At 58.1% G+C, this 22,780-nt stretch overlaps 3 protein-coding genes across 5 annotated transcripts in view; 2 read left to right on the top strand and 1 right to left on the bottom strand.

Annotated features, from left to right (window-relative positions):
• Positions 1-323: 323 nt before the first annotated feature.
• Positions 324-5,886, bottom strand: TMED1 (transmembrane p24 trafficking protein 1). Its single transcript, XM_001491208.7, has 4 exons — positions 2,932-5,886; positions 2,168-2,265; positions 1,843-2,026; positions 324-1,207 (listed from the first exon to the last, which is right to left on the bottom strand). The coding sequence occupies exons 1-4, from the start codon at positions 3,112-3,114 to the stop codon at positions 989-991; spliced, it is 684 nt and encodes a 227-aa protein (XP_001491258.1). The 5' UTR covers positions 3,115-5,886; the 3' UTR covers positions 324-988.
• C7H19orf38 (chromosome 7 C19orf38 homolog) lies at positions 2,129-20,007 on the top strand. Of its 2 annotated transcripts, none has more exons than XM_023645410.2 (8): positions 2,129-2,276; positions 9,954-10,199; positions 11,235-11,540; positions 13,333-13,425; positions 14,107-14,134; positions 14,828-14,871; positions 16,036-16,073; positions 19,372-20,007. In XM_023645410.2, exons 2-8 carry the CDS (start codon positions 10,169-10,171, stop codon positions 19,519-19,521), a joined length of 690 nt encoding a protein of 229 aa, XP_023501178.1. In that variant the 5' UTR covers positions 2,129-2,276; positions 9,954-10,168; the 3' UTR covers positions 19,522-20,007. The 2 variants fall into 2 exon arrangements, with proteins under 2 accessions (XP_023501178.1, XP_070130206.1); XM_070274105.1 differs by lacking the exon at positions 2,129-2,276 and adding an exon at positions 2,357-2,513.
• Positions 20,008-21,412: 1,405 nt separating this feature from the next.
• Positions 21,413-22,780, top strand: part of CARM1 (coactivator associated arginine methyltransferase 1) — a 38,007-nt gene continuing 36,639 nt past the window's right edge. For both annotated transcript variants that reach the window (XM_023645396.2, XM_023645395.2), the window contains exon 1: positions 21,413-21,709. In XM_023645396.2, the coding sequence (XP_023501164.1) occupies positions 21,490-21,709 (220 nt within the window). In that variant the 5' untranslated portion in view covers positions 21,413-21,489. The remainder of the gene's footprint in view (positions 21,710-22,780) is intronic.

Genomic DNA, 22,780 nt, shown 5'->3' with positions numbered 1-22,780 from the left:
GCGCCCCCACTGCCCCCACATACACAGGCCTGGCTGTGTCCCAGACACTGCGCTGGCCGGCAGGCCCCCTCCCCACCCCCGCAGTCCTGAGGACTTGCCCCCGGTCCCCTTCTGCCCTCTCAGGGGCCCAGGCCTTCTGGCCCAGCTGGGGACACGGTTGAAGTTGGCTTTTTGATTTTTCTCTTGTGCCCAGGCGACCACCTCCATCGGCTCCTGCCCAACCTTTCTTCTGAGCTTCGTGGAGACCCCTCCCGCCTGCTTGGCTGCCCCCTGGGGACAGAGCTGTCCCGGCTGGTGTCCCTGAGCCCCAGTCACCAAGCTCTGGGATTTTTTGACCATAATTTATTGACTCCGGTGCCCAGGCCAGACCGCCCTCTGTTCCATGAGCCCTGTGCAGGTTTTGGCCGGCCACCCCTCAGCCCTGTCTGGGGCCCCTGCTGGAGGGTGGGAGGGCCAGGTGGTCTGACCTCACACCCAGTTTGCCCTCCGCTGGGCCGAGGGACCCGGGCCCTTCCTGTGAATAAAGCAACCATCCTGGCGAGAACACTTCGGCCGCATCTTCTTGCCAGCCCCTGGCACGAGCAGGCGCCCAGGCAGCAGCCACCAGAGAGGAAGGAAGGCGCGGGGCCCAGAAGCAGCCAGGGCCGGTAGGGGAAGGGCATTTGCCTCCTAGGCCTGTCCCGCACCGAGCAGGGCCGGTGCCCCTTGAAGACTCGGGCTAAGGCACATTCAGGAGGGGACAGGGGCAGGGCCGGCAGATCCACGGGGTCCGTTCCAACGCGGCGGAGCCCCCACGCACCATCTCCAGGAACACAGACGCAGCCGCTGAGCCCCCTCCCGGAGGGCCAGGCCTGCCAGGGGGCCCCCTCCACGCCCAGACCACAGAGCCTCCTGGCCCATGGGAGACTAAGTTGGGGAAGGGACCCCAAATCTCACACGCGTGCACCCGCTCCCCTCCTGTCTCCTGGTCGTCCTTCCGGGGCGGGGGCTACGTAGGCACAGGGCGCTTGTCCTGGAAGAAGCGCTTGAGCGTGCAGACCTGCAGCACGGCCACCAGCAGCAGCACGGCCACGTTCACGGCCGACCAGAAGTTGACCCGCTCCAGGTTGCCCTCCTGCAGGTTGCGGTCACGCGCCTCGAAGGCCCGCAGCAGCGTCAGCATCTGGATGCTGCGCTCCAGCCGGGTCCTCATGGTCTCGATGGACTCCTAGGGGGCAGAGAGAGAAGGAGGGTCAGGCCTCTGTCCTGCGGGATGGGGTGAGAGTTCGTGTTTGGGGGGACGGGGCAGAGACAGCTGGGAACACGGACTCTGTGACCAGCCTGCCTGAGTCTAAATCCTCACTCTGCCACTCCCTGGCTGTGAGACTGTGAGCAAGTTAATTAACCTCTCTGGGCCTCAGAATTGCTGTGAGAATTGAATGCTTAAATAAGTATAAGGAATGTATTTACTAGTGGTTAATAAGTAGCAGCTGCTGAAGCAAGACTGTCTGGGTTCAAATATTGGCTCTGCCAGTTGCTGGCTGTGTGGACTTTGGAGAGTTACTTAGGCATCCTGTGCCTCAGTTTCCCCAACTGTAAATGGAGAATAATTAGAGCACACTACCTATAGGGTGGTTATGGAGATTTAGGGAGTTATTTAAGCCCTTAAAACAAGGTTTACACCTAGAAATGTGCTGTAATTTTAACTGGGGGCTGCTACTTTCGAATTAAGTTGGGAGCACCAATATGTAGGGGAGGCTGGGTCAGGCCAAGGGGGACCCAAGTCAAGGTGGCAGGGCAGGGGCACACTGCTGCCCAATGCCAGCCATCTGGGAGGAGTGGCCCCGGCTGTGCCTGGCGCACCTTGATGTCCTCCATCTTGACGTCCAGCATCTCCTCGGGCTCCACGGCCTCTGCCCAGCCCTCCACCTCCTCATCGTCCTGCAGGCTGTCAAAGATGAGCTCGAAGAACACCAGCTTCTCCGAGATGGTGCTGAAGGAGTTGTCAAAGCACAGCCTGTAGTCCCCGGCCTCCGTGGGCTCCACCCTGGGCAGGCAGACAGACACACAGACGTGACCCTGAGCGGCCAGCCAGGCGGACTTGGCGAGGCAGGCAGGGCGGTAATCCGAGGCCGCTGGGGCGGGGCAGGGCTGTAACCGAGCAGGGCAGGCAGCGGACTGAACTCACGTGTGCACCCCGTCTGCCTTGCGGGACTCGCTGACCAGCAGCACGCCCTGAGGGCTCTCCAGCGTGAAATCCACGTCCAGCCCGGCTCCTCCGATCACCTGGGTGGCAGGTAAGAGGGCGGAGGGCTACGGTAGAACAAGGGCGGGACTCGGGGCCTACCTGAGCCTGACACCTACCCCTGGAACCCAGTCCTGCCCCAACCGGTCCTTCTGGCCCCGCCCCTCGCCTCGGCCGCGTGCCCATTGATAAGACAGCTTCGGGATCCGCTCTTTCATCTGGCCACGTCCCTGTCCGAAGTTCTCGATCGACGTTTACCTGGCCACGCCCTGACTTGGCCACGCCCAAAGTAAGGCAAAAGAGGCCCCGCCTTCTTCCCTTAGCCCCACCCCCGGGAAAGCGTCATATTGGCCACGCCCTTTCGGGGGGCGCGTCCTGGACACGCCCACCAACTCCCACAATCCACGCAACCCCGTTTCTTTGGCCACGCCCACGCGCGAGATGCCTCCACTCTGGAGACTCCCTCTCCTTCCGGTGGCCCCGCCCCCTGGGGCGGCCTCCCTCTAGACCCGCCTTTTTCCACTGCTCCCACCCCTTCCGCTCCCACGCGCTGGCCCCGCCCCCTCCGTCGCGCTCCCCTGGCTCCGCCCCCGCGCTCCTACGCACGGGCTCCTCCCCTTTCCCTCTGGAGTGCCCGCCTCGCTTCGGCCGCGTGGCCACGCCCCCTCTCCGTGGCCCCGCTCGCTCTCGGGCCCGCGACCCTCTACCTGGTACTCGGTCTCGAGGCTGGCGTTGGCCGGCGCGGACTGGTAGAAACACTGCTTCCTCCCCGCAGGCAGCAGGAACGTGAACTCGCCGTCCTGGATCGGCGGGGGCCCTGCCCCTCCCACCCCCGCTGGCGGCAGTAGTAGCCACAGGGCTAAGGCTAGGGCCGCGCCGGCCGCCATCATCCGGGTCACCCTCGGTCTGCTAACGGGTCGCGGCTCCTTTAAGGGCTAGCCCTGCCCCCTCTGCTACTCGGCGGAGCTCATTGGCAGCCGCTTCTGCCCGTCGTGCGAAACCAGCAGAGCTAAGAGTGAAGGACCCCCTGAGAGTCTAGCTGCCCGAATGAATGCCTGATGCGCCTAAAAACACTCAACCTTCTAGGGAAGTCTTTCTGACAGATGTCCACTTCTGGTCTCAACCGCTGGTGGGGGAAAATGACAAAAATAAGTACCATGGTGGTACATTCTTCTCAGGCAAAAGTTAAGACAACTAAGGTGGAAGCGGCCGAGTCTTTTTAAGGCGCCTCTCTACGGTTTTTCCCATGGTACGCCGCGCGCGACGACCGTTGGCGATGCAGTGTGGATGGAGCAGATCCAAAATAGCGGCTGGGCATGGGCCTGCGCGCGACCCGTAGGGCCGGCCTATAAAAAGGCTCAGGTGGGGCGGGGCGGAGACCTTTCATATCAACGTGGGCCCAGATTTGAGGTCGACGCCTCATTGCTTTTGCGCTTTACCACCATCATTTATGTGCTTCCTCGTCTGTAAATTGGGGATGGTGAGCACTGAGTGAGACGAGGCCTGGCCCATAGGAAGTCCGCAGAGGGGCGTGGCCCACCCTTCACGCAAGGGTCTCAAACTCGGGGGCCGGCGGGTAAACAGAGTGATCGGAGCGGTCCAGGGTGAGGAACACGACAGCCCAGGTGCTCAGAGTCCGCAGAGAAGCGAGGCGCGGAGAGTGTGGGCCTGGGAGCCACGTGGCCTCGCCCCGCCCTTTACTCGCAGTCACCCTGCCGGCCTCGATGTTCTCATCTGTAAAATGGGGGTGACGCTACAACCGCCTCATCGGGCTGCTGTGAAGACTAAGTGAGAGGATGCTGGTTCAGTGCTTGGCACGTCGCGGGCGCTCAGTGAATATCATGTGTTAGGGTCCAGGTTCGTCGCCCCCCAGTTAACCTCTCCCGCAGGTGCTTAGAGGGTTTGGAGGCGACCTCCCTCGGGGAAGCGGACAGACAGGCAAAGAAGTTTGGAGGAATGGGCTTTACCTGGTGATTCCATGTAAAGGCAAGAAAAAATATTTAGACGGAAATGTTGAGTCTTTAAAGATAGGCCGGGGAGGAGCTGGCAGCTGGTGACAGTGACTCTTCAAACACAGCTGGTGGCTGTCAGCTCTTTCCCGCGGCCCGAGAACTTGGGCAAACAGCACCACTTCGTAATGTCAGCGTTTGTGTGAGGTCGTGCGCGTACTGCATTTCTCTCCAGGTGTTTGTCCTCCGACGTTTTGAAGTAGCCGAGGAGAAAGGGTGATTCTTTTTTTTTTTAATGAGGTGAAAGTCACGTGGCGTGAAATTAACTACGGTTAAGTGGACAACTCGGCGCATTTAGTACATTCACGAGGGTGTGCAACCACCACTTCCAGAACATTTCCATCCCGCCCCAAAGGAAACCCTGTGCCCGCTAAGCAGTGATTCCTCAGTCCTGCTCACCCCAGATTCTGGCCACCGCCAGTCTGCCTCTGTGGATTAGTAAATCCAGTAGGTTCTGAATATTTTGTATAAATGGAGATGTGACCGTGTCTGACTTCTTTCCCTTAGCATGATGTTTCGAGTTTCATCACCTTGGCATCTATCAACACGCAGTTCCTTTTTATGGCTGAATAGTATTCCCTTGGATGGATGGACCACATTTTATGCATTCACCTGTTGATGGACATTTGGGTCGTTTCCACCTTTGGGCTGTTGTGAATCGTGCTGCTAAGAACACGTGTGTACATGTACAGTCATGCATCGCTTAGTGACAGATACATTCGGAGATATGAGTCGCTAGGCAGTTTGTCCTTGTGCAAGCATCATAGAGTGCCCTTACACAAACCTAGACGGTCCAGCCTCCGACACACCCAGGCTACAAGATATTCATCTTAATGGGATCACAGTCCCTATATATGAGGTCCGTCTTTGACCGAATCGTTGTTATGCGGCTCATGACTGTATTTGTGTGAGTGTCTGCTTCTGGTCTTCTGTTTCTGTGCGTGGGAAGGAAGTTGCTGGGTCATGATAATTCTATGCTTAATTTCTTGAGGAATTGCCAATCTTTGCCACAGTGGCTGCACCATTTTACATTCCCACCAACCGCGTATGAGGGTTCCACTTTCTCCACATCCTCATCAGCGCTTGTTAGTTTCCGTTGTATTTCTTATTATTGCCATCCTGAGGAGTGTGAAATGGCATCTCATTGTGGTTTTGGTTTCCATTTCCCTGATGTTGAGTATCTTTTCATGTGCTTCCTGCCTATTTGTGTGTGTTCTTTGGTTTATTCAAGTCTTTTGCCCATTTTAAAATTGGGTTGTTTGTCTTTTTGTTGTTGAGTTATGAGTTATTTATATATTAGGGAGAGAAAAAAGGAAGAAAGCAACAAGGAACAGTGAAAATCCCCTCATGCTGGTCCTGTGGCCAAGGGGTTAAGTTTGTACAATCTGCTTTGGTGGCCTGGGGTTCACCAGTTCGGATCCTGGGCCCACACCTACGCACCACTCGTCAGGCTATGCTGTGGTGGCATCCCACATAGAAAAACTAGAATGACTTACAACTAGGATATACAACTATGCACTGGGGCTTTGGGGAGAAAAAAAAAAAAAAGGAGGAAGATTGGCAACAGATGTTAGCTTAGGGCCAATCTTCCTCAGCCAAAAAAAAAAGCATAAAAGAAAGGGCAACTCATATAATTAAAAAAAAGAATAAAAGAAGAAAGAAGATCCTCTTATGCTCTCTACAGATCTAAGCCGGTGTTTCTTCAATGCTTCGCCCGGGCGTTTACAACTCTGCCATAGCTTTCGCTTCCTGTTTGCACCAAGCCTGGAAATCAGCCAGAGATGAAAGCTTAGGGTCTCCTCGGGCCTCCTCTGAGCATTTGTCCTGCCCTCGACATGCATATTGCATTCTAAACTCCTCAGTATATATGGGTGCTTTTGAATGCCCTAACTACCCAGAGAAACTTCTTCTTCCAGCTTTTGCCACGTCTGTCGTTGTCCGCAGTTGCCATCTTTTGTCCCAGGCAACTGTGGGTTCCTCCTGTGCCTTACGGTGTTTGGCAGGAACGCATTCTGAGTTCAACAGATGGGCGTCTCAAACAGTCCTGCAGCAGCCCCCAGACATGTCAGGACAGAGGAACACGATCCTGTGAGAATGAGGGCCGCTCTGCTCCCTCAGCAGCCGGGGACCAGGGCCCCATCCTGGGAGCACAGACCTCCATCCGCCCTGCTGGATGGAGACGAGGGCAGAGCGGGGAGAACGCGGCGAACCTTTCCTGCCGTGTTCACGTTGCCTTCTTCTCAACTCAGCATTCGCTTGGCTGGCGTAACCCTTTGGCTGTTTTATTGAGTTCCGATAAAGTTGATTCTGACCATTTTTGCTCGATTTGTCAATTTTTCCTTGGAGGGACAAGCCCTTCGAGTTACAGACTCCGCCACTTTCGCTGAAGTCTGGATTCTGAATGGGTGATTCTTGTTTCTCTCCAGTAAACAAACACACTCTCCAAGTATTCAAGAAATGTTTACTGACACTGTGAATAAAACAGACACTGTCCACATCCTCGTGGAGCTGTCATCTCAGTGTGGGAGCCAGACCAGACACAAGCAAGGTCAGCACTAAGAGGATTTCAGGAAGCTGTAGGCACTAAGAAGTAAATGCTAGGTGGCAGGGGGGTGGCTCGGTTTGCCCGGGCGAAATCAGGGAGGGCTTCCTGAGGAGGTGGCATGGTAGCTGAGACTCGAAGTAGAAGGGAGAGGAGGCCAGCAGAGAGAACAGTGCCCTGAGGTCAGAGGCACTCCGAGGGTTCCAGGGGCAAAAGGGAGATGGGGTGGGGAGCGCTCAGCACAGGCCACATCATGTGGGATCCCCCTTCCCTTTGTAGCGTTGGCCTCACAGCAGCTTGGGCTTCGAACAACCATGGGGAGTTTGCAGACTGGCTCCTGGACCCCAGGGAGTCCCCACCCCTTGTTGAGTTCCCTTCCCCCTGCCACTGACTCCTCATCGTGCCTCTTAAGGGTGCGTCTCGGTGATAGCTGACCGGTACAGGTCTGTGTGGCTGTTTTTCTGAATCCGAAATTCCAGGTTATGGATTCCTGCCCCATTTTAGATGCTCCCAGGACGAAGTCCTCACATACATCCAAAGCCCTTCACACATATTATTCCTCTGGCTAGAATGCCCAGAATCTCCTTCTCAGGCTTTTAGAGTCAAATACCACCTCCTCCAGGAAGCCTTCCTGGAAGCTGCTGAAGCTGGTTCAGAGCCGCCTCGGTGGCTGCCTCCATCGTAGCGCTTCACCAGCTGGACTCTCGGCTGCTTGTCTGACTTGCACACCAAACTCTGGAGTCCTGGAGGAAGGGAGCTGCCTCATGCATCACGGCGTCCCTGACACCCAGCACTGTTCTGGGCTCCTGGTGACACTCAGTAAACAGTCAGTGGAATAAATAATCCAGGAGTATGTCTCCTACACATGCAAGACAGAGCTACAAAAATAGACCTGGAGCGGGGCCGGCCTGGTGGCGCAGCCGTTAAGTGCGCATGTTCTGCTTTGCCGGCCCAGGGTTCGCCGGTTCGGATCCTGGGTGCGGGCATGGCACCGCTCATCAAGTCATGCTGTGGCAGGCATCCCACATATACAGTAGAGGAAGATGGGCACAGATGTTAGCTCAGGGCCAGTCTTCCTCAGCAAAAAGAGGAGGATTGGCAGATGTTAGCTCAGGGCTGATCTTCCTCAAAAAAAAAAAAAAATAGACCCAATGTGTGCTTCTCAGCCTTCAAGTCAGACCCTCGACAAATATTTATGGGAAAGGGATGGGGAAGGCAAAAGAGGTAAAAGGGCACATATGTACAGTGACGGGTGACAACTAGGCTCTCAGTGGTGAACACAGTGCAGTCTATACGGAAGTCGGAATATGATATACACCTGAAATTTACACCTGAAATTTATAATGTTATAAACCAATGTGACCTCAATTTAAAAAATTTAAAAAGAAATATTTATGGTTCGCTGTGTGCCAAGCTCAGTGGTGGGCAATGGGAAGCTGCAGGAGACCAGACAGACCCCATCCCTTCCTAGAGGACGAGCTGGATGAATTCAATAAATTCCAGCATGTTCTGTGAACAACCTTGACTTATCGAGTTCATATTTACTGGATTTGTACCAACAAGCTGAAGAGTGTACTTTCATTTCACGTGTTCAGAGAATGTGGACCCAGACACGCTGGGCCATACGAAAAGTACCAATACATTTTAAGGCATTGAAATTATACGGCGTTTTAATTCCTTTGTGGTCAGAGAATACTGGCATGTATTCTCTGACCACAAAGGAATTAAATTAAAAACCATGAATAGTAAGCTATCACAAAAGCCCAAATATGGGGGCGGGCCCCATGGCCAAGTGGTTAAGTTCGTGCGCCCCACTTTGGCGGCCCAGGGTTTCGCCAGTTTGGATCCTGGGCGTGGACATGGCACCACTCATCAGGCCACGCTGGGGCAAAGTCCCACAGGCCGCAACTAGAAGGACCCACAACTAAATATACACAACTATGTACCGGGGGGCTTTGGGAGAAAAAGTAAGTAAGTAAGTAAATAAATAAATAAATAAAATAAAATGTTTAAAAAAAAGCCCAAATGTTTAGAAATTAAGTGATACACTTCTAAATATTCTATGAGTCATAGAAAAAATTCACAGGGGAAATAAGAAAATGTTTCTAATTTAATGATTGTGAAGCACAATATATCAGAACGTGTGGGGTGCAGGTAAAGCAGTTCTTAGAGGGAAATGTATGGTTTTAAATGCTGATATTAGAAGATAAAGGTTTAGACTCAATGATCTAAGCTTCCACCTTAAGACGGTAGGAAAAGAGGAGCCAATGAAATGCAAGGTGACTAGAAGAAAGAAAAAAATAAAGATGAGAGCCAAAAGCAAAGAAATAGAAAACAGAGAATAGAGAAAAACAACAAAGCCAAAAGTTGGTACTTTGAAAAGATTAATAAAGCTGATTAACCCCTAGCAAGAATCATCAAGAGAAAAGGAGAAGAAACACAAATTATTATTACGAGGCACGAAAGAGGGGACATCACTACGAATCCTACAGACATTAAAAGGCTAGCAAGGGGACACAAACAGCTTTATACCAATAAGCTCAAGAGCTGTGATGAAATGGACAAATTCCTTGAAAAGACAAGCATGCTAATTGCAATACAAGCAAGGGACAAGGCACCAGGGGAGAATTCAGCAAGGGGATTTCTCTAAGTCCAGAGGGATCTGGAAAGATTTCCTGGAAGTGATATTTAAGCTGAGACCCGAATGAGAAGTGGGGTTTGACCAGGTTGATAGCATTGTGCCCCGGGCAGGGGAGACAGCATGTGCAAAGGACCCGAGGTTGAAAGGAGCTTTTCTCTTGGAACCTGAAGCTTTTCCTCCCTGTGGCTTCACATTGGGAGCGTTCATTCCCCACTAAGCATTGCACTTCATGAGTCCTTTGGATGTAATATCTGCTACTCTTAGCCCCATTCTACAGAACAGCAAGCTGAGGCTTAACGAAGGACCATGTCTTGCCTGAGATCACAGAGGCCAAGCCGTAAACACCATGCCCAAGCACCTCCACCCCACAAGTTTCAACTTTGGCCCTGGGTGGGCCGTGGTTAGTGTCGTGGGCATGAGCATCTCAAACAGCCCGCAGTCCTTACTCTTCCTCATGCCCAGGAGTTCTCTTGGGGGAGAAAAAAATAAATGCCCCCCCCCCCGACCATCTGGCCCCTTTTTCCGTCCCATCTGCAGAGCCGTGGCCACCAAGCCGCAGAGAGGCGCCAGGATCTGCTGTGCGGCCGTGGAAGGGGTGGGGACAGCAGAGTGTCCCTGTCGATGCCCAAGTGTGTGTGTGCAACTTCCTGCCAGTGAGGAAACCCTTGAATCCGCCCCGGTTCTGCTTTCGCTGCTCTGGCCCAGGAGGAGCTGGCCTCAGCCAGGTCGCCTGGCCACACTCTGGAGGAGAGATGCCCTGGACCGTCCTGCTCTTTGCAGCCGGTGAGCTGTCACCCCCTGGAACCCCCGGCCCCCTCCCCACTCCCCCCACCTGGCCTCCGCTCTGGGGGCAGAAACCAGCGCGGGGCTGCCGGCCCGGGGCCTGGAGGAGGGAGCCCTGACCCACTCGCCCCAGGGCCTCGGACAGGCCCAAGGAGCCCGGCTGTCTCCGCTCCGGCTCCTTGTCACCCCCGGGTCAAGGGCATCAGAACTGCCACCGCGCAGGTGACAGCGGGGCCCACGCCCTGTGACTCAGCGCTACTTGGCCTCTGGGGCTGGGGCCGCAGGACGATCTGCTGGAGGCGAGGTGGGGTCTGGGCCAGGAAGGCTGGAGGACCCTCGCCTGCACCAGACACTGTGCCCCGGAGCGCGGGGGCCGCTGGTCCCTCCTGCAGGAAGCTGTACCCCGAGCCCCAAATTCCTCATCCCGGCCTGGGAAACAAGACAGACCTCCCTCTGCTCTCCCCTCCTCCCCTCTCCCCCCCGCCCCCGCTCCTCCCTGCAGCCACCCCGGCCTCCTTGAACACCCCACCATCCTCTGGGCCTTTGCCCATGCTGTTCCCTCTGCCTGGCACGCTGTCCCCCACTCTGCCTCTGTCACCTCCTCAGGACACGCCACCCAGCACAGCCTTCCCATCACTGTGTCTGCGGCGCAGCACAGCATTCCTCGTCTCCTCGAGAGCGTCCACTCCCCGAGGCAGGCGTGTCTGTCTGTCTGTCTCATTCACTGCTCCATCCTCAGCGCCTAAAACAGGACCTGGCCTGTAGTCAGTGCTGTGGACTGAAATAATGAGGGTCATTGCATTGCTGTGTAATAACCACTGTGATGATCCTAGAGTGACTCGTCCGCAGCGACCCCTCACCTGGTGCCAGGCACTCCATCCTCTCAGCATCTCAGTGGGGTAGGGACCACTAGCCTCCAGGGGTACATAAAAGCCAAGGCCCAGAGAGGGTGAGCTACTTGCCCGAGGCTGCACAGCCAGGTCAGCCTCCGCTCTAAACACCTAGCCACCTGGCCTCCCTTATCGCATCTCACAGGCTCCTTGGCGATCCCAGCGCCGACCATTCTGCTGGTGTCCCCACATCCCAGCAGCCAAGAGGACCCCATCTACATCGAGTGCGAGGCCCCCGAGGGCTACCCAGGGGCCAATTTCACGTTGTATCAAGGGGAGCATGTGGTCCAGCTCCTGCAGGCCCCCGCGGACCAGTTCAAGGTCACCTTCAACCTGAGTGGCAGCAGCAGGGACCCTTCTCGGGGACCCTTCAACTGCCAGTATGGCGTGCTCGGCGAACACATGCGGCCCCAGCTGTCGGAGCACAGCGACACCGTGGACATCCCCCCAGGTAAGGCCCTCCCAGGGGCCCCGCTGCCCCGGGCCCCATTTTCTCACCGCCGAGCCTTTGCACGTGCTGTTCCTCCCGCCTGGAAGTCGTCACAGGACAAGCCAGGCTTCCAACTGGCCAGGACGTCCTCATCTTTCCTTGTTTAATCGTCACGGTCATCCAGTGCGATGGGTACAACAAGTGTCCCCATTTTGTGAGTGGGGAGACTGAGGCACAAGGGATGAAGGGACCTGCTAAAGTCACACAGCTGGCAGGTGGCAGAGCTGGGGTTCCATGGGCCTCCAAAATCAGGCATTAAACCTCGCCATGGCTGCACCCTCCCCTCCCGGCCACAGAACATTCGTGGGCACTGGGCACAGTCCTTGGCACCGCAGATTCCGCAGCAAATGAAACAGACAATGATGTCCCTGCCCTCCCACAGCGGACATTCCGGGGAGATGGGCTCAGACGATAACGAGGAGTCCGAGACATATTCAGTCTGCCAGCAGGGGACAAGGAGAGTGGCAGGGATGAAACACGGCCTGGCGAAGGGAGTCATTTTACAGACAGAGGAGCGTGGCCAGGGAAGGCCTCTCTTAGAGCCAAGACCTGAATGACGAGGAGCCAGGCACCTGGGGTCTGGGGAGGAGTGTTCTGGGCAGAGGCAGCAGGCTGTGCAAAGGCCCTGAGGCTGAGCCCGCCCAGAGTGTTTGAGCAACACGGAGGTGCCCCCAACAGCCGTTGGAATAGTGAGGAATAGTGAGCAAGGAGGAAAACAGGGAAGACGAGGGCAGGGAGCTGGCGCCGAGGATCTCTGTGTCCCCATCCATCAGAATTTTCCAGCTGCAAAGAGCGCTTTGCCAGCAGCAGAGGCCCCCAGGTGGTGATGACAGAACTGTCTCTGTGTCCTTGAGCTCCACCGTCAAAGGGCCTCTTCTCCCACCTGGGTCCTGTGGTCTCAGAGGGGGGAGGCGACAACAGCCGTCCTGGCCCCAGTGAATGAATGAACAAGTACTAACACTGTGAGAATACAGTGTGTGTCTGTGTCCCCGCCGGGCTCACCTCCACTGGGGTCAGGGCGCCTCCTCCCAGCTCCCCGGGAGACCCCTCGCTCTCCAGGAGGGGGCAGCCGGGTCTTTGGCAGAGAAGTAAACTGTAGAGTGAGGCTTTACGCTCCTCTGGCTGACCTCTGTGTGGGCCTCAGAGTCCACTTTGTGGCTGGGCATGGATGTCATCTGACCTCCAGGTGCCCAGGCTGAAACCAGCGGGACTCTTCAGGCTGCAAGGAACTGAAAACTTGACTCCAGCTGGCTTCAGCAACAAAAGGGGATTTCTTGGTTCACTGAATTGAAGTTAATTGACAGCACTGGCTTCAGGCATGGCTGGATCCAGGTGCTCAAAGATGTCAGGAATCATTTACTACCTCTCAGCTCTGCTTTTTTCTGTGTCTTATTCTCAGGCAGGCCTCCCCACTCACGGTGTCAAAATCATGCCCAGCAGCTTCAGATGGATATCCTTCCAGCTTTGTAATGCTGCCCAGAGGAGTAAAACTCTGTTCCCAGTGGTCTAACCAAAGTCCCAGAATTAGCTCTCATTGGCTCAGCTCGGGCCGTATGCCCATCCCTGAACCAATCACAATGGCTAGGGGGAGGGACTATGCTAACCGGCCAGACACAAGGTTTGCTAGAGCCCCAGGGTCCAGCTACACTGAAGCCAAATGGTTGGAGGTACGGGGGGAGGGCTGGAGGAACGACAGGTGTCCCCCCCCCAACTCCATGACCTGCTGACTCTCTGTCTCCCCACTTTTCTCTAGGGTCCACTAGGATCCTGGTGCTCTCCTTGAGCCTGGCTGGAGCCCTCCTCCTCCTCGCTGGGCTGGTGACCTTGGCCGTGGTGGTCCGGAAAGGTAACAGCAGGCAGAGAAAGCATGGCCCACGGTCTGCCAGTGTGCAACCCCTGGGGTGTGAAAATGCCCTCACACTCACACCCCGTGCCTTAGGAACACGGAGGCGTATCCTTTGGGAAGGGCTTACTCCAAAACTTAGTAAGGAAGAACCCTCCAGAAGTGCGATGAGGGTGGTGGGCAGCAGAAATGGAGATAGACACTTTTTACTGTGATAAAATCTACACCACATAAAATTGACCATTTGAGCCCTTTCTGAGCGGCCGCTCAGCGGCATTCAGCTCAGCCACGTGGCTGCGCCACCCTCCCCACCATCCACCTCCAGAACTTTCTCATCTCCCCAGACTGAAACACCAACTCCCCATCGGCCTCGCCCACGCCCTGAAATTAATATAACTAATTAATTATACAATTAATATAATACTTATATAATTTATTAATAGATTTTTTTAAAACAACTTTACATGCACAGCCTTATTCAGAGGTCTTAGCAACACCCATCGCTCATGCAGTTGGGGGAAATGTTTTTTCAGGCTCCCTGTTGAGCGGGAGAAGTTTCCAGCATCGGGGGGAGGAGGTGGGGGGGAGGAAGTGGGGGGGAGGTGGTGGGCAGGTGGTGGTTTCTGGGCTTCTTTGCAACCAGGGCCAAAATCTAACAAATGCTTATTTATTTTTTGTTCCCAGTTAAAGTCAAAAAATTGCAGAAGAAAAGGTGAGCCGGGCCTTGGGGCCCCTCCCAGGGTGTTTTGGGGAGAGAAAGAGGCCCGGCGCAGGAGCTTCCTGAAGGCGGTTCCAGACAGGGCCACCTGGTCCCAGGACAGGCAGGCGCTGGTGGGAGGGCCGCTCAAGAGGGACAGGTGCCATTTATGAGACGCCTATGGTATGCGGGGGACTCTGTGGCCGGGGCTCCCGTTATCCTCGCAGCGGGCCTGGGAATAGACACCCTAAATAGCTCCATTTGACAGACTAGGAGACCGAGGCTCAGGCCATCACACAGGGAGCAGGTGGCCGAGCCCTCCCCACGTCCCTTGACCACCAGCTGCCCCAAATGATCGTAATGACTCCAGAAATCCACGGTGGCAGGAGGCAAGTGGCGTCCCCGGGGGCTGTGCCGGGCCCACCTTGCAGCCTGCAGGCTGCTGGGCATCAGGATGTCCCAGCTGGCTCTAGCCTCAGTTTCTCCCTCTGAGAGAGGGGTGGACACCCCGCTGTCTGGTGGCAGAGAGCCCGCAGCAGCCCTGGGGACAGACTTGAGCTGGCTGTGGGGCTCCTGCAAGAGAATTTCCATCTGAGGGGGTTCAGGGGGGACGCGAGGGTGGGCGGAGGGTCAAGGCCAAGTTGAGGGCCAGGGCTCCCCGGGATCAGGCAGTGGGCGGGCCGTCACTCTTCTCCCATCCCTTTGCAGAGAGCGAGAGTCCTGCTGGGCCCAGATGAACTTCGACACCACAGGTCTGTGTCTCCTCGGGGCTGCGGTCCCCCGCCGGGGCAGGGTCACCACCTCAGAACCGTATGGGGTCTCATTTCTGGCTACCGAACCTCTTCTGGGGCCGCTCACTTCCCCGAGGGTCAAGATCACCCCGTCCTCCCCTTGCTCTCTCCCCTCCTCCCTCGCCCCCAGGTTTGACCTCTCGCCTTCTCTCTTTGCCTCATCCTCGGGCCTTTCACTCCCTCTGCTCTCTGCCTAGAACATTCTTCCTCCCTCCAGCCTCAGGCTACAGGCCACCTCCTCCGGGAAGCCTTCCCTGACTCCCTAGGCAGGCTCTGCGCTTTCTAGCCACAGGTCCCCAGCACCCTGGCATCTCCGTACCCCCCAGTAGAAACACACTGAAGTTATCGTTGCCTGCTGTATACGTCATACTCGCCTCCACCGCTGGATGGTCCGTTCCACGGGGCACAGACCTCGCCTGTCTGGTCCCCCAGGCTCCGCCCTAGATGGGGCCCCACTTGTGGTCCCGAGCGTGTCGTTCTGCAGGCTTCCACCAGGGGGCGAGAGGGAGGCAGCCAGTCGGGGATGTGCGATGCTCGCGAAGGGACCCCAAGCGGAGGAGCTCCATTCTCTGTACTTCTTTCGCTGGCTCACACATTTATTGAGCACCAACTATGTGCTAAGAGCTGAGGGCAGGGGGAGTTCTCGCGATGACCAGGACAGAGGCGCTCTCTGCCGCCAAGCCCCGTATTCCAGTAGGGAAACAGCTGATGGGGGGGCCGGACCCTGTCTGGGGCTGGGAGGGTGGTCCCCAGAGGAAGTGATGTTTAAGCAGAGACTTGCGGGAGGAGCAGGGCGGGGCTGGGTGAAGAGTGGGCGACTCGGGGAGAGCCTGGGGCGGGGGAGGAGCTGAGGGGTGTTCCAGAAACTGGAGTTGGGACAAGGCACCCATTTTCCGGGGGGCAGCGAGGGGCCCCTGAAGAAGGGCTCTGAGGGGAAGAGGTACACGGTTCCGTTTGCAGCGGTGCAAGGTGCTCCCTGCAGATCAGGCTGGAAGGAGCAAAGAGGACGCTGGGAGATGGACCCCATGCCCTTCCCGACGGGGGACCGGCGGCCCGTGGGCTCGGAAGCGGGGCCGGCGCGGGCGGTGAGCAGGGAGTTTAAACTGACCTCTCTCTCTGTTGCAGACATGTCCTTTGATAACTCCCTGTTTGCCATCTCGTCGGTGAGTCTTTCCGTTTCTTGGTCCTGGTTTTCTGCCGACTGTCCTCACCACGGGAGGGCGCGGACCACCCCCGGCTGGGTCGACCTGTTGTCTCTGAGCTTCGGGGACCGGGAAAAGCCCGGAATCACTGAGCAGGGATGGTTTGCGAGCTGAGAGGTGGCTCTGACAAGTCCCCGGGGATCGCAGGTGGCCACGCTGTCCAGGCCTTCGTGTGGCAAGGGGCAGGCCCCCCGGGGGTGCTTGCTGTCGGGGTCAGCGCCGGCTTTGTACTCAGGCCAGCCCCCCAGAATGGTACCAGGGGATTCAGGGCAACCTGGTGGCTTCTTTGGGGTCATGGAGATTTGTGACAGTCTGATGCACACTGTGGTCCCCTCCTGGTAGAAAGAAAAGCCTACTGTGGTTTTCAGTTTCAAGGACTTCCGCTGGAATGTCCCAGTTGTGCATTTCCCTTTTGGGGGGCGGGGTCTCACCACATCCCCACCCCTCGGCAAGGGATGCTGCTCCCCCGATCACACGGTGTCCCGGCTGGGATGTGAACCTGGGTCTCTGGGACTCCGCTGCACAGCCGCATCGTGGGGTGGACTTAGGGTTTGTACTTTATTATAATTTTTTTTACTAAATTGGAGATATGTGACCCCTGGAGACCACGGATCAAGGAACTGACCAGCCAGCTCCTCTCCACGGAGAGGAGGGTATCGGTCTGCGGTGCAGGTGGCCTCCCTCACGATGGCCTCAGAGGTCCCGTTTGGACACGTGGATGCTTCGGGACTGCCATCAGGGAGCCTGGGGTGGAGTCGGCTCGGGGCACCATGATGGGGGGCCAGGGGAGGGTGGGACCGGTTCACCAGCCCCTCTCTGGGGGTCTGCACAGAACCAGACGCGGCCCCTCCTTCCTCAGAGCTTGTGATTTCTGTGCAGGAGACAGACGATGCCAGCCTGGGTGGGAGGGACCGGGACGCTCGCTTGTCACCTAGATGGGAGATCCAGGATGTCCCAGAGGTGGCTGCGGAGGGTTGATCCAGAACCAGGACACGTTCTTGGCCCGGCCCAGTAGAGCTGGGGTGGAACAGGGGGAGGAATCAAGGGGGCCCCGCGGAGAACTTTGCCTTTTACCCCGGAGGAGGTGGGAGCCAGGAGGGTTGGGAGCCGAGGAGGCTGTGACGCGAGTCAGGTGCTCCCGGGCGCCCTCTGGCGGCGTCGGGGAGGATAGACCGTGGGAGGCGTGGAGCCGGGGGACCCCGGCGGAGGCGACAGCGCTGGTCCAGGCGCGCGCAGCGGCGGGTGGTTTGATCCAGCGAGTCGGCAGCGGAGCTGGAGGAAACCCCGGATGCAGGTCGGGTGGATTCAGCGGGTGGGAAACGATGCGCTGACTTTCGGTTGGATGAGTGGGCGGAGGGAGAAGGAGGCGGCGTGGCAGAGGCCTGGGAATGGGCCGGCTCGGAGGGACGGGTGACGGGCCACCTCCCCGGGGATGCGCAGGAGCGGATGGAGCCGTGAGTGTGGAGTCCGGCGGGGGAGCAGGGACGTTCAGATCGGCCCCCAGGCGCTGGGCCGCAGAAGGTGGGAGCGAAGGGGCTCGCTCCCGCCTGCTCAGCCTTCTGAGGGCTCAGCTCCGGGAACAAACCCTGAGCTGTCAAGAAAAACCCGGCAGGCAGGGCAAATTCTAAAACTTTCTCTGAGAAGCCACACTGCTCAAGGCACCAGTCTGGCGATTTTTCCTTTTTTTTTTTAAAGCATGAAACAATGGAAATCAGAACAGCAAGGAGAGAAATAACATTTCTCAGTATTAGTCTTGGTGACTTTAAAAATATGTTTTTAATTAAAATTTTTTTGAAGATGAAATACATCCATATGTCAAAATGTATATACAGTAAAGTTTTCTTTGATTACTAAGCCCTCTCCACCCACTGGTCTCCCCACCACCTGGGAGCTTCTCGAAAATGCCAGCACGGTGAAAACAGCACGTCTCTATCCTCAGCCTTGAACACACGTGCTAGCGTGCCGGCCACACGGTTACGCACAGTGTTTCTTTTCCTTAACAGTAAATTCTAGTCATCTTTTCTAGTTTCCTTTTTTCTCGTGGGGAAATATACATAAAATTGACCATTTGAGCCATTTTTAAGTGTCCATTTCTGTAGCATTAAGTACATTCCCCTCACTGTGCAACCATCCCCACCATCTGTCTCCAGAACTTTCTCATCTTCCCAAACTGAAGCTCTGTCCCCGTTAAACACTAACTCCCCCTCCGCCTCCAGCCCCTGGCCCCACCTCCTCCTTCCTGTCTCTATGAGTTTGTCTATTCTGTTCCATACAACTTTGATCCTTTTGTGACTGACTTCTTTCACTCAGCATAATGTCTTCAAGGTTCATCCGTGTTGTAACACGTGTCAGAATTTCAGTCCTTTCTAAGGCCGCGTAATATTCCACTGTATGTCTGGACCATAGTTGTCTGCTGGTGCACACTTGGGTTGCTTCCTCGTTTTGGCTATTGTGAGTCATGCTGCTCTGAATATGGGGATGCATGTATCTGTTGGGGTCCCTGCTTTCAATTCCAGTTTCTTTTTGAAGCATCGGAAAGCTGTGCTGTCGGCTGAGACAACAGAAACGAAGCAGCTGTACTGTGTTATTGCACTGAAAGTCTTCTAGTCACTTTATGACACCCTATGAGGTGGACTTGACTGTTTGTTTTAACGAACAAGGACACTGAAGCTGGTTATGGGTCTCACTGGGCTTGCCCAGCTGGGGAGGGGCGGGCGGGACTGGGAGTGGAACCCCAGGCTGCTCTCATCAGCTGAGTTCAGTGTTATCAAGTTCATCACTTCTGGCTCGGCATTCAGGGCCAGAGGCTCCACGGCGGAGGTGGGGGTGGACTTTTGAGGAAGGTTTAGAGGGAGTGGGAGAGAAGGAGATGGTAGTGATCGCTTTGTTCACTTAACACTTGGCTCTTTATCTAATTCCTTCATGCTTCCTAGCAACCCCAGGAGAGAGGTACTAACTTTCTCTCCATGGTGCAAAAGGGGAAACTGAGGCACAGAGGAGTTAAGTCACTCGACTGAGGTCACACCACTAGGACGAGGTGGAGCTGAGATTTGAACCCAGGGTGTCTGGTCCCCTGTTCAGCAGCGAGGGAGGCATGAGGACAGAAGGCAGGATCAGGGACCTGAAGCTGTGGGTGCCTGTGTCTGGGGGGTGAGATGAGATCTGATGGCCTGGGGGAGTCTCAGGCCACGACACGGGGAAACCCTAGATCCTGAAACCCCAAATCAGCTCGCTCTCTATTTTTCTTCCACAAACAAAGAAAATGACTTCAGAAGAAGATGCAGCCACCGTGGATGCTCGCCCAGGCTCTGCTGTGACGCCTGGCCACTCTGAGTCCCAGAACAGGCCCTCTTCCACGTCATCCTCGCCGGAGCCCCGAGAATTCAGCACCTTCCGGGGCTGCCAGTGAGGCCGAGGATCGGGGCTCCGTCTCTTTACATCTGTGCGCCCCCCGTTCAGCCATCTCCCTTCAGCTGGCCGGTGCGCCGCACCCGAGGTCCCTCCACCTACTTTGGAGGGCTCCGTCTGCCTCTTTCTCAGGGAATTGAACAGAGGAGATGAAGGGGACCCCTGGCCTTGGGACCTACCTCACAGAGGAGCAGGAGTGGGAGCCGGGGCACCGGCATTGGCCTGGAGGCTGGACAGAAAGCAGGAAATCTTTTTGGATTCCCCATTTCTCAGACGACGAGGGAAGGACACATATCCATCCCCTCCACCGCCCCCCACCTCCATCCCGCCCCCCCCACTCCCTCCACCCTGCCACCCCACCCCGCCCCCACATCTGACTTGGCCAACCCGACTGGGTTTTTGGAGCATGGGGTACCTGGGGGTGTGTCCTGCGTGTCTGCCCTGCTGGTCTGCCTAAGTTATTAACTAAAACACGTGTTGAGCTGTTCCCAAGGCCTCTGTGGACTGTAATCCTTCAAGCCCGGGACCTCGGGGGCCAATCGCTGGATGCCTGGGGGCGAGGGGAGCACCCCTCCATTGCCCGCAGCCAGGGTGGTGTATGGGGAGGGCCGTCGGGGTGTGGGGAGGGGGGCAGCGCCACCCGGACTCTGCTAAAGTCCCTGCATTGGTGGGTACAGGAGGTGGAAAGATGAGGATGGGGGCGCAGAGAGACCCGGGGAGGAGTAGAAAATGAGGAGGTCCAGGGGAGGGCAGGAGGTGGGCAAGACGGAAAGTGGCCGCAAGCCTCTTTGCGTCCCCGCAAAAGGAATGGGGCCTGGAGCAGTGGAGGGGGACTTGGAGGGAAGATGAGTGTGTGTGTGGAGCAAAGGGGCACTCGGCCTTGCTGCTGGGTTCACTGGCCAGCCATCTTCGGGGGAAGGGAGAGTGACTGGGGGAGGGAAGGGGCTAAGCCAGGGGACCAGAGGGAGGGGCCCAAGAATGTTCCGTGGGGGAGACAGTGAAGGCCGAGGGTGCAGGAGGAGGGCACTGCGGGAAGGGGACAGAGATGACGCCGAAGAGAGAAGGCGCGGTCAGCGCGGGGGAGGGGGCTTTCCCAGGGGGCTCACGCCCCGCAAGAGGCGGAGACCCACCGCAAACTGCGCTCCCAGCCCTGCGGCCTGGGGGCGTGGCCACCGGCTGGGGGCGTGTCCCTAGCTCCTGGCCCCGCCCCTCTCTCCGGCCCTCCCGGAGAGTGAGGTGCCTCACAAAGCGAGGCCCAATGGGAGGGAGCAGGACCGGAATGGGGGCGGGGCCTCGCCGCGGCTGGGCCCCGCCCCTCCGCGTGCCGCCTCACAAAGCCGGGCGGGGCCAGGGGGCGGAGCCCGGCCTCGGGGGCGTGTCGGAGCCGGCGCGCTTCAGACCCGCCCCGCGGTTCCCGGGCCCGGGAGCCACCTCACGAAGCGCGTCCGTTGGCGCGGGGCGGGGTCCAGGGCGTGTCTTCGCGGCCTAGCTCCGCCCCCTGACGCGGGCTCTCGCCCCGCGGCCTCCGAACCCCGCAGCCGCACCACCTTACGAAGCGCAGCGGTTCGAGCCGCGCAGGGCTGGGGGCGGGGCCCGGGCCGAGGGGCGTGTCCGCGCGGCGGAGCTCCGCCCCCTGACGTACGCTTCCGCCCTCGCTCTTCCCGGGCGGCGGCGCCACCTCACAAAGCGGCGACGGTGCGAGCGGGGCGGGGCGGGGCGGGGCGGGGCCGACTCCGCCCCCCGCGCGCTCCGCCCCGCGCCAGGGCCGCCGACAGGGGGCGCAGCGCCGCGGGGCCGGGCCGCGGCGGCGGTGGCGGTGGCTGTGGCGGCGAGGCGCGGGTGGCCGGCAGGCGGCGCTGCCCGGCTCGGCGTCGGCCTCGGCCTGCGCGGCGGCGGCGGCGGCGGCGGCGGCCTGGGCCCGGGCGCGGCGGCGGCGGCGGCGGCGGCGGGGCCTGGAGCCGGATCTAAGATGGCAGCGGCGACGGCGGCGGCGGGCCCGGGCGCGGGCGGCGCGGGGGTGGCGGGCCCGGTCGGCGCGGGGCCCTGCTCGGCCGTGTCGGTGTTCCCCGGCGCCCGCCTCCTCACCATCGGCGACGCGAACGGCGAGATCCAGCGGCACGCGGAGCAGCAGGCGCTGCGCCTCGAGGTGCGCGCCGGCCCGGACGCGGCGGGCATCGCCCTCTACAGCCGTGAGTGCGGGGCCCCGGGCGCGGCGGCGCGGGGGCTGCGCACGAGGCCGGCGGGCGGGGCGCCCGGAGCGGGGGGCCCGCCTGGGTCCGTGGGGCCGAGCCCGGGGAGCTGGGCGGGGGTCCCAAGAGAGGGGTGCGGGGAGACGGTGTCAGGGACAGAGAGAAAAGAGGGCGTGCGTGGTGGCCGGAGGTGGCCGGAGTACGGAGGGAAGCGGGAAACGGGGAGTGAGGGCCCCGAGATTGGGAGGGGTGGGCAGGAAGTGGGGGGCCGAGAGTGGAAGGTGAATCGGGAGGAAGCCGGGGTGAGGGGATGGGCAGGGGAGGGGGCCGGGGTGTGCGGGAGGTGGGAGTCGGGGGGTCGGGTGTGGCCGCCCCAGCGGGGAGGAGGGGGGCGTGGGCAGCCTCTGGTCATCTCAGGGGCCCCCTGGACGGCTACGGACAGTCAGAACGTGGTCCCCAGTCTGGGGCGGCTTGGAAGACCCGGTTCCACCCATCTGGAGGACTTGGCTTTGCGGACCCCCCGACTGGGAAACTTCTAGATCTGGGGAGAGGGCCCCTGGTGGAAACGTGGGCGGGGAGGGCCCCGTCTTGATGCCTGGCTCCGGAGTAAGAGGCAACCCAGCCCCCTCCGCCGCCACGGTCCCCCGATCTTCCTTTTGGGGGATGTGAGAAGCTGGGTATCTGTTCACAAGCTAATTTCACAACTGACGTTTCCGTGGAAAAAAGAAATCACAAGTGGCTTGGCCAACGACCCCGAGTCTTTGTAGTTGGTCCTTTTTCTTTCTCTTGTTCCTCTCGCCGATCTGTTCTCTGATGCCCGAGTTCTCCGTTCACATTTTGCTACTCTGTTTCATTCAGCTGTGTGGCTCAGGGTTTCCTACGCTGATGTTCTGGGGGCCAAGAGGAGGCCTTTCCTGGGTGAATATTTGGCTGCTTTGAGAACGCAGTGTTGGAAGGAAAGTGCGCGGAGCCGTTGTTCACACAGGGTTCTCCCCCCACCTCAACTTGGGAAATTTCAACTAAAGGAGCTGTGTCTTTTGCTGGGGCAGAGCTTGGTTCTCTGGGACCAGA

The sequence above is a fragment of the Equus caballus genome, chromosome 7 (genome assembly GCF_041296265.1).
Source record: "Equus caballus isolate H_3958 breed thoroughbred chromosome 7, TB-T2T, whole genome shotgun sequence".
In the NCBI taxonomy this organism is placed as follows: domain Eukaryota; kingdom Metazoa; phylum Chordata; class Mammalia; order Perissodactyla; family Equidae; genus Equus; species Equus caballus.
This window is presented reverse-complemented; position numbering and strand designations above follow the sequence as displayed.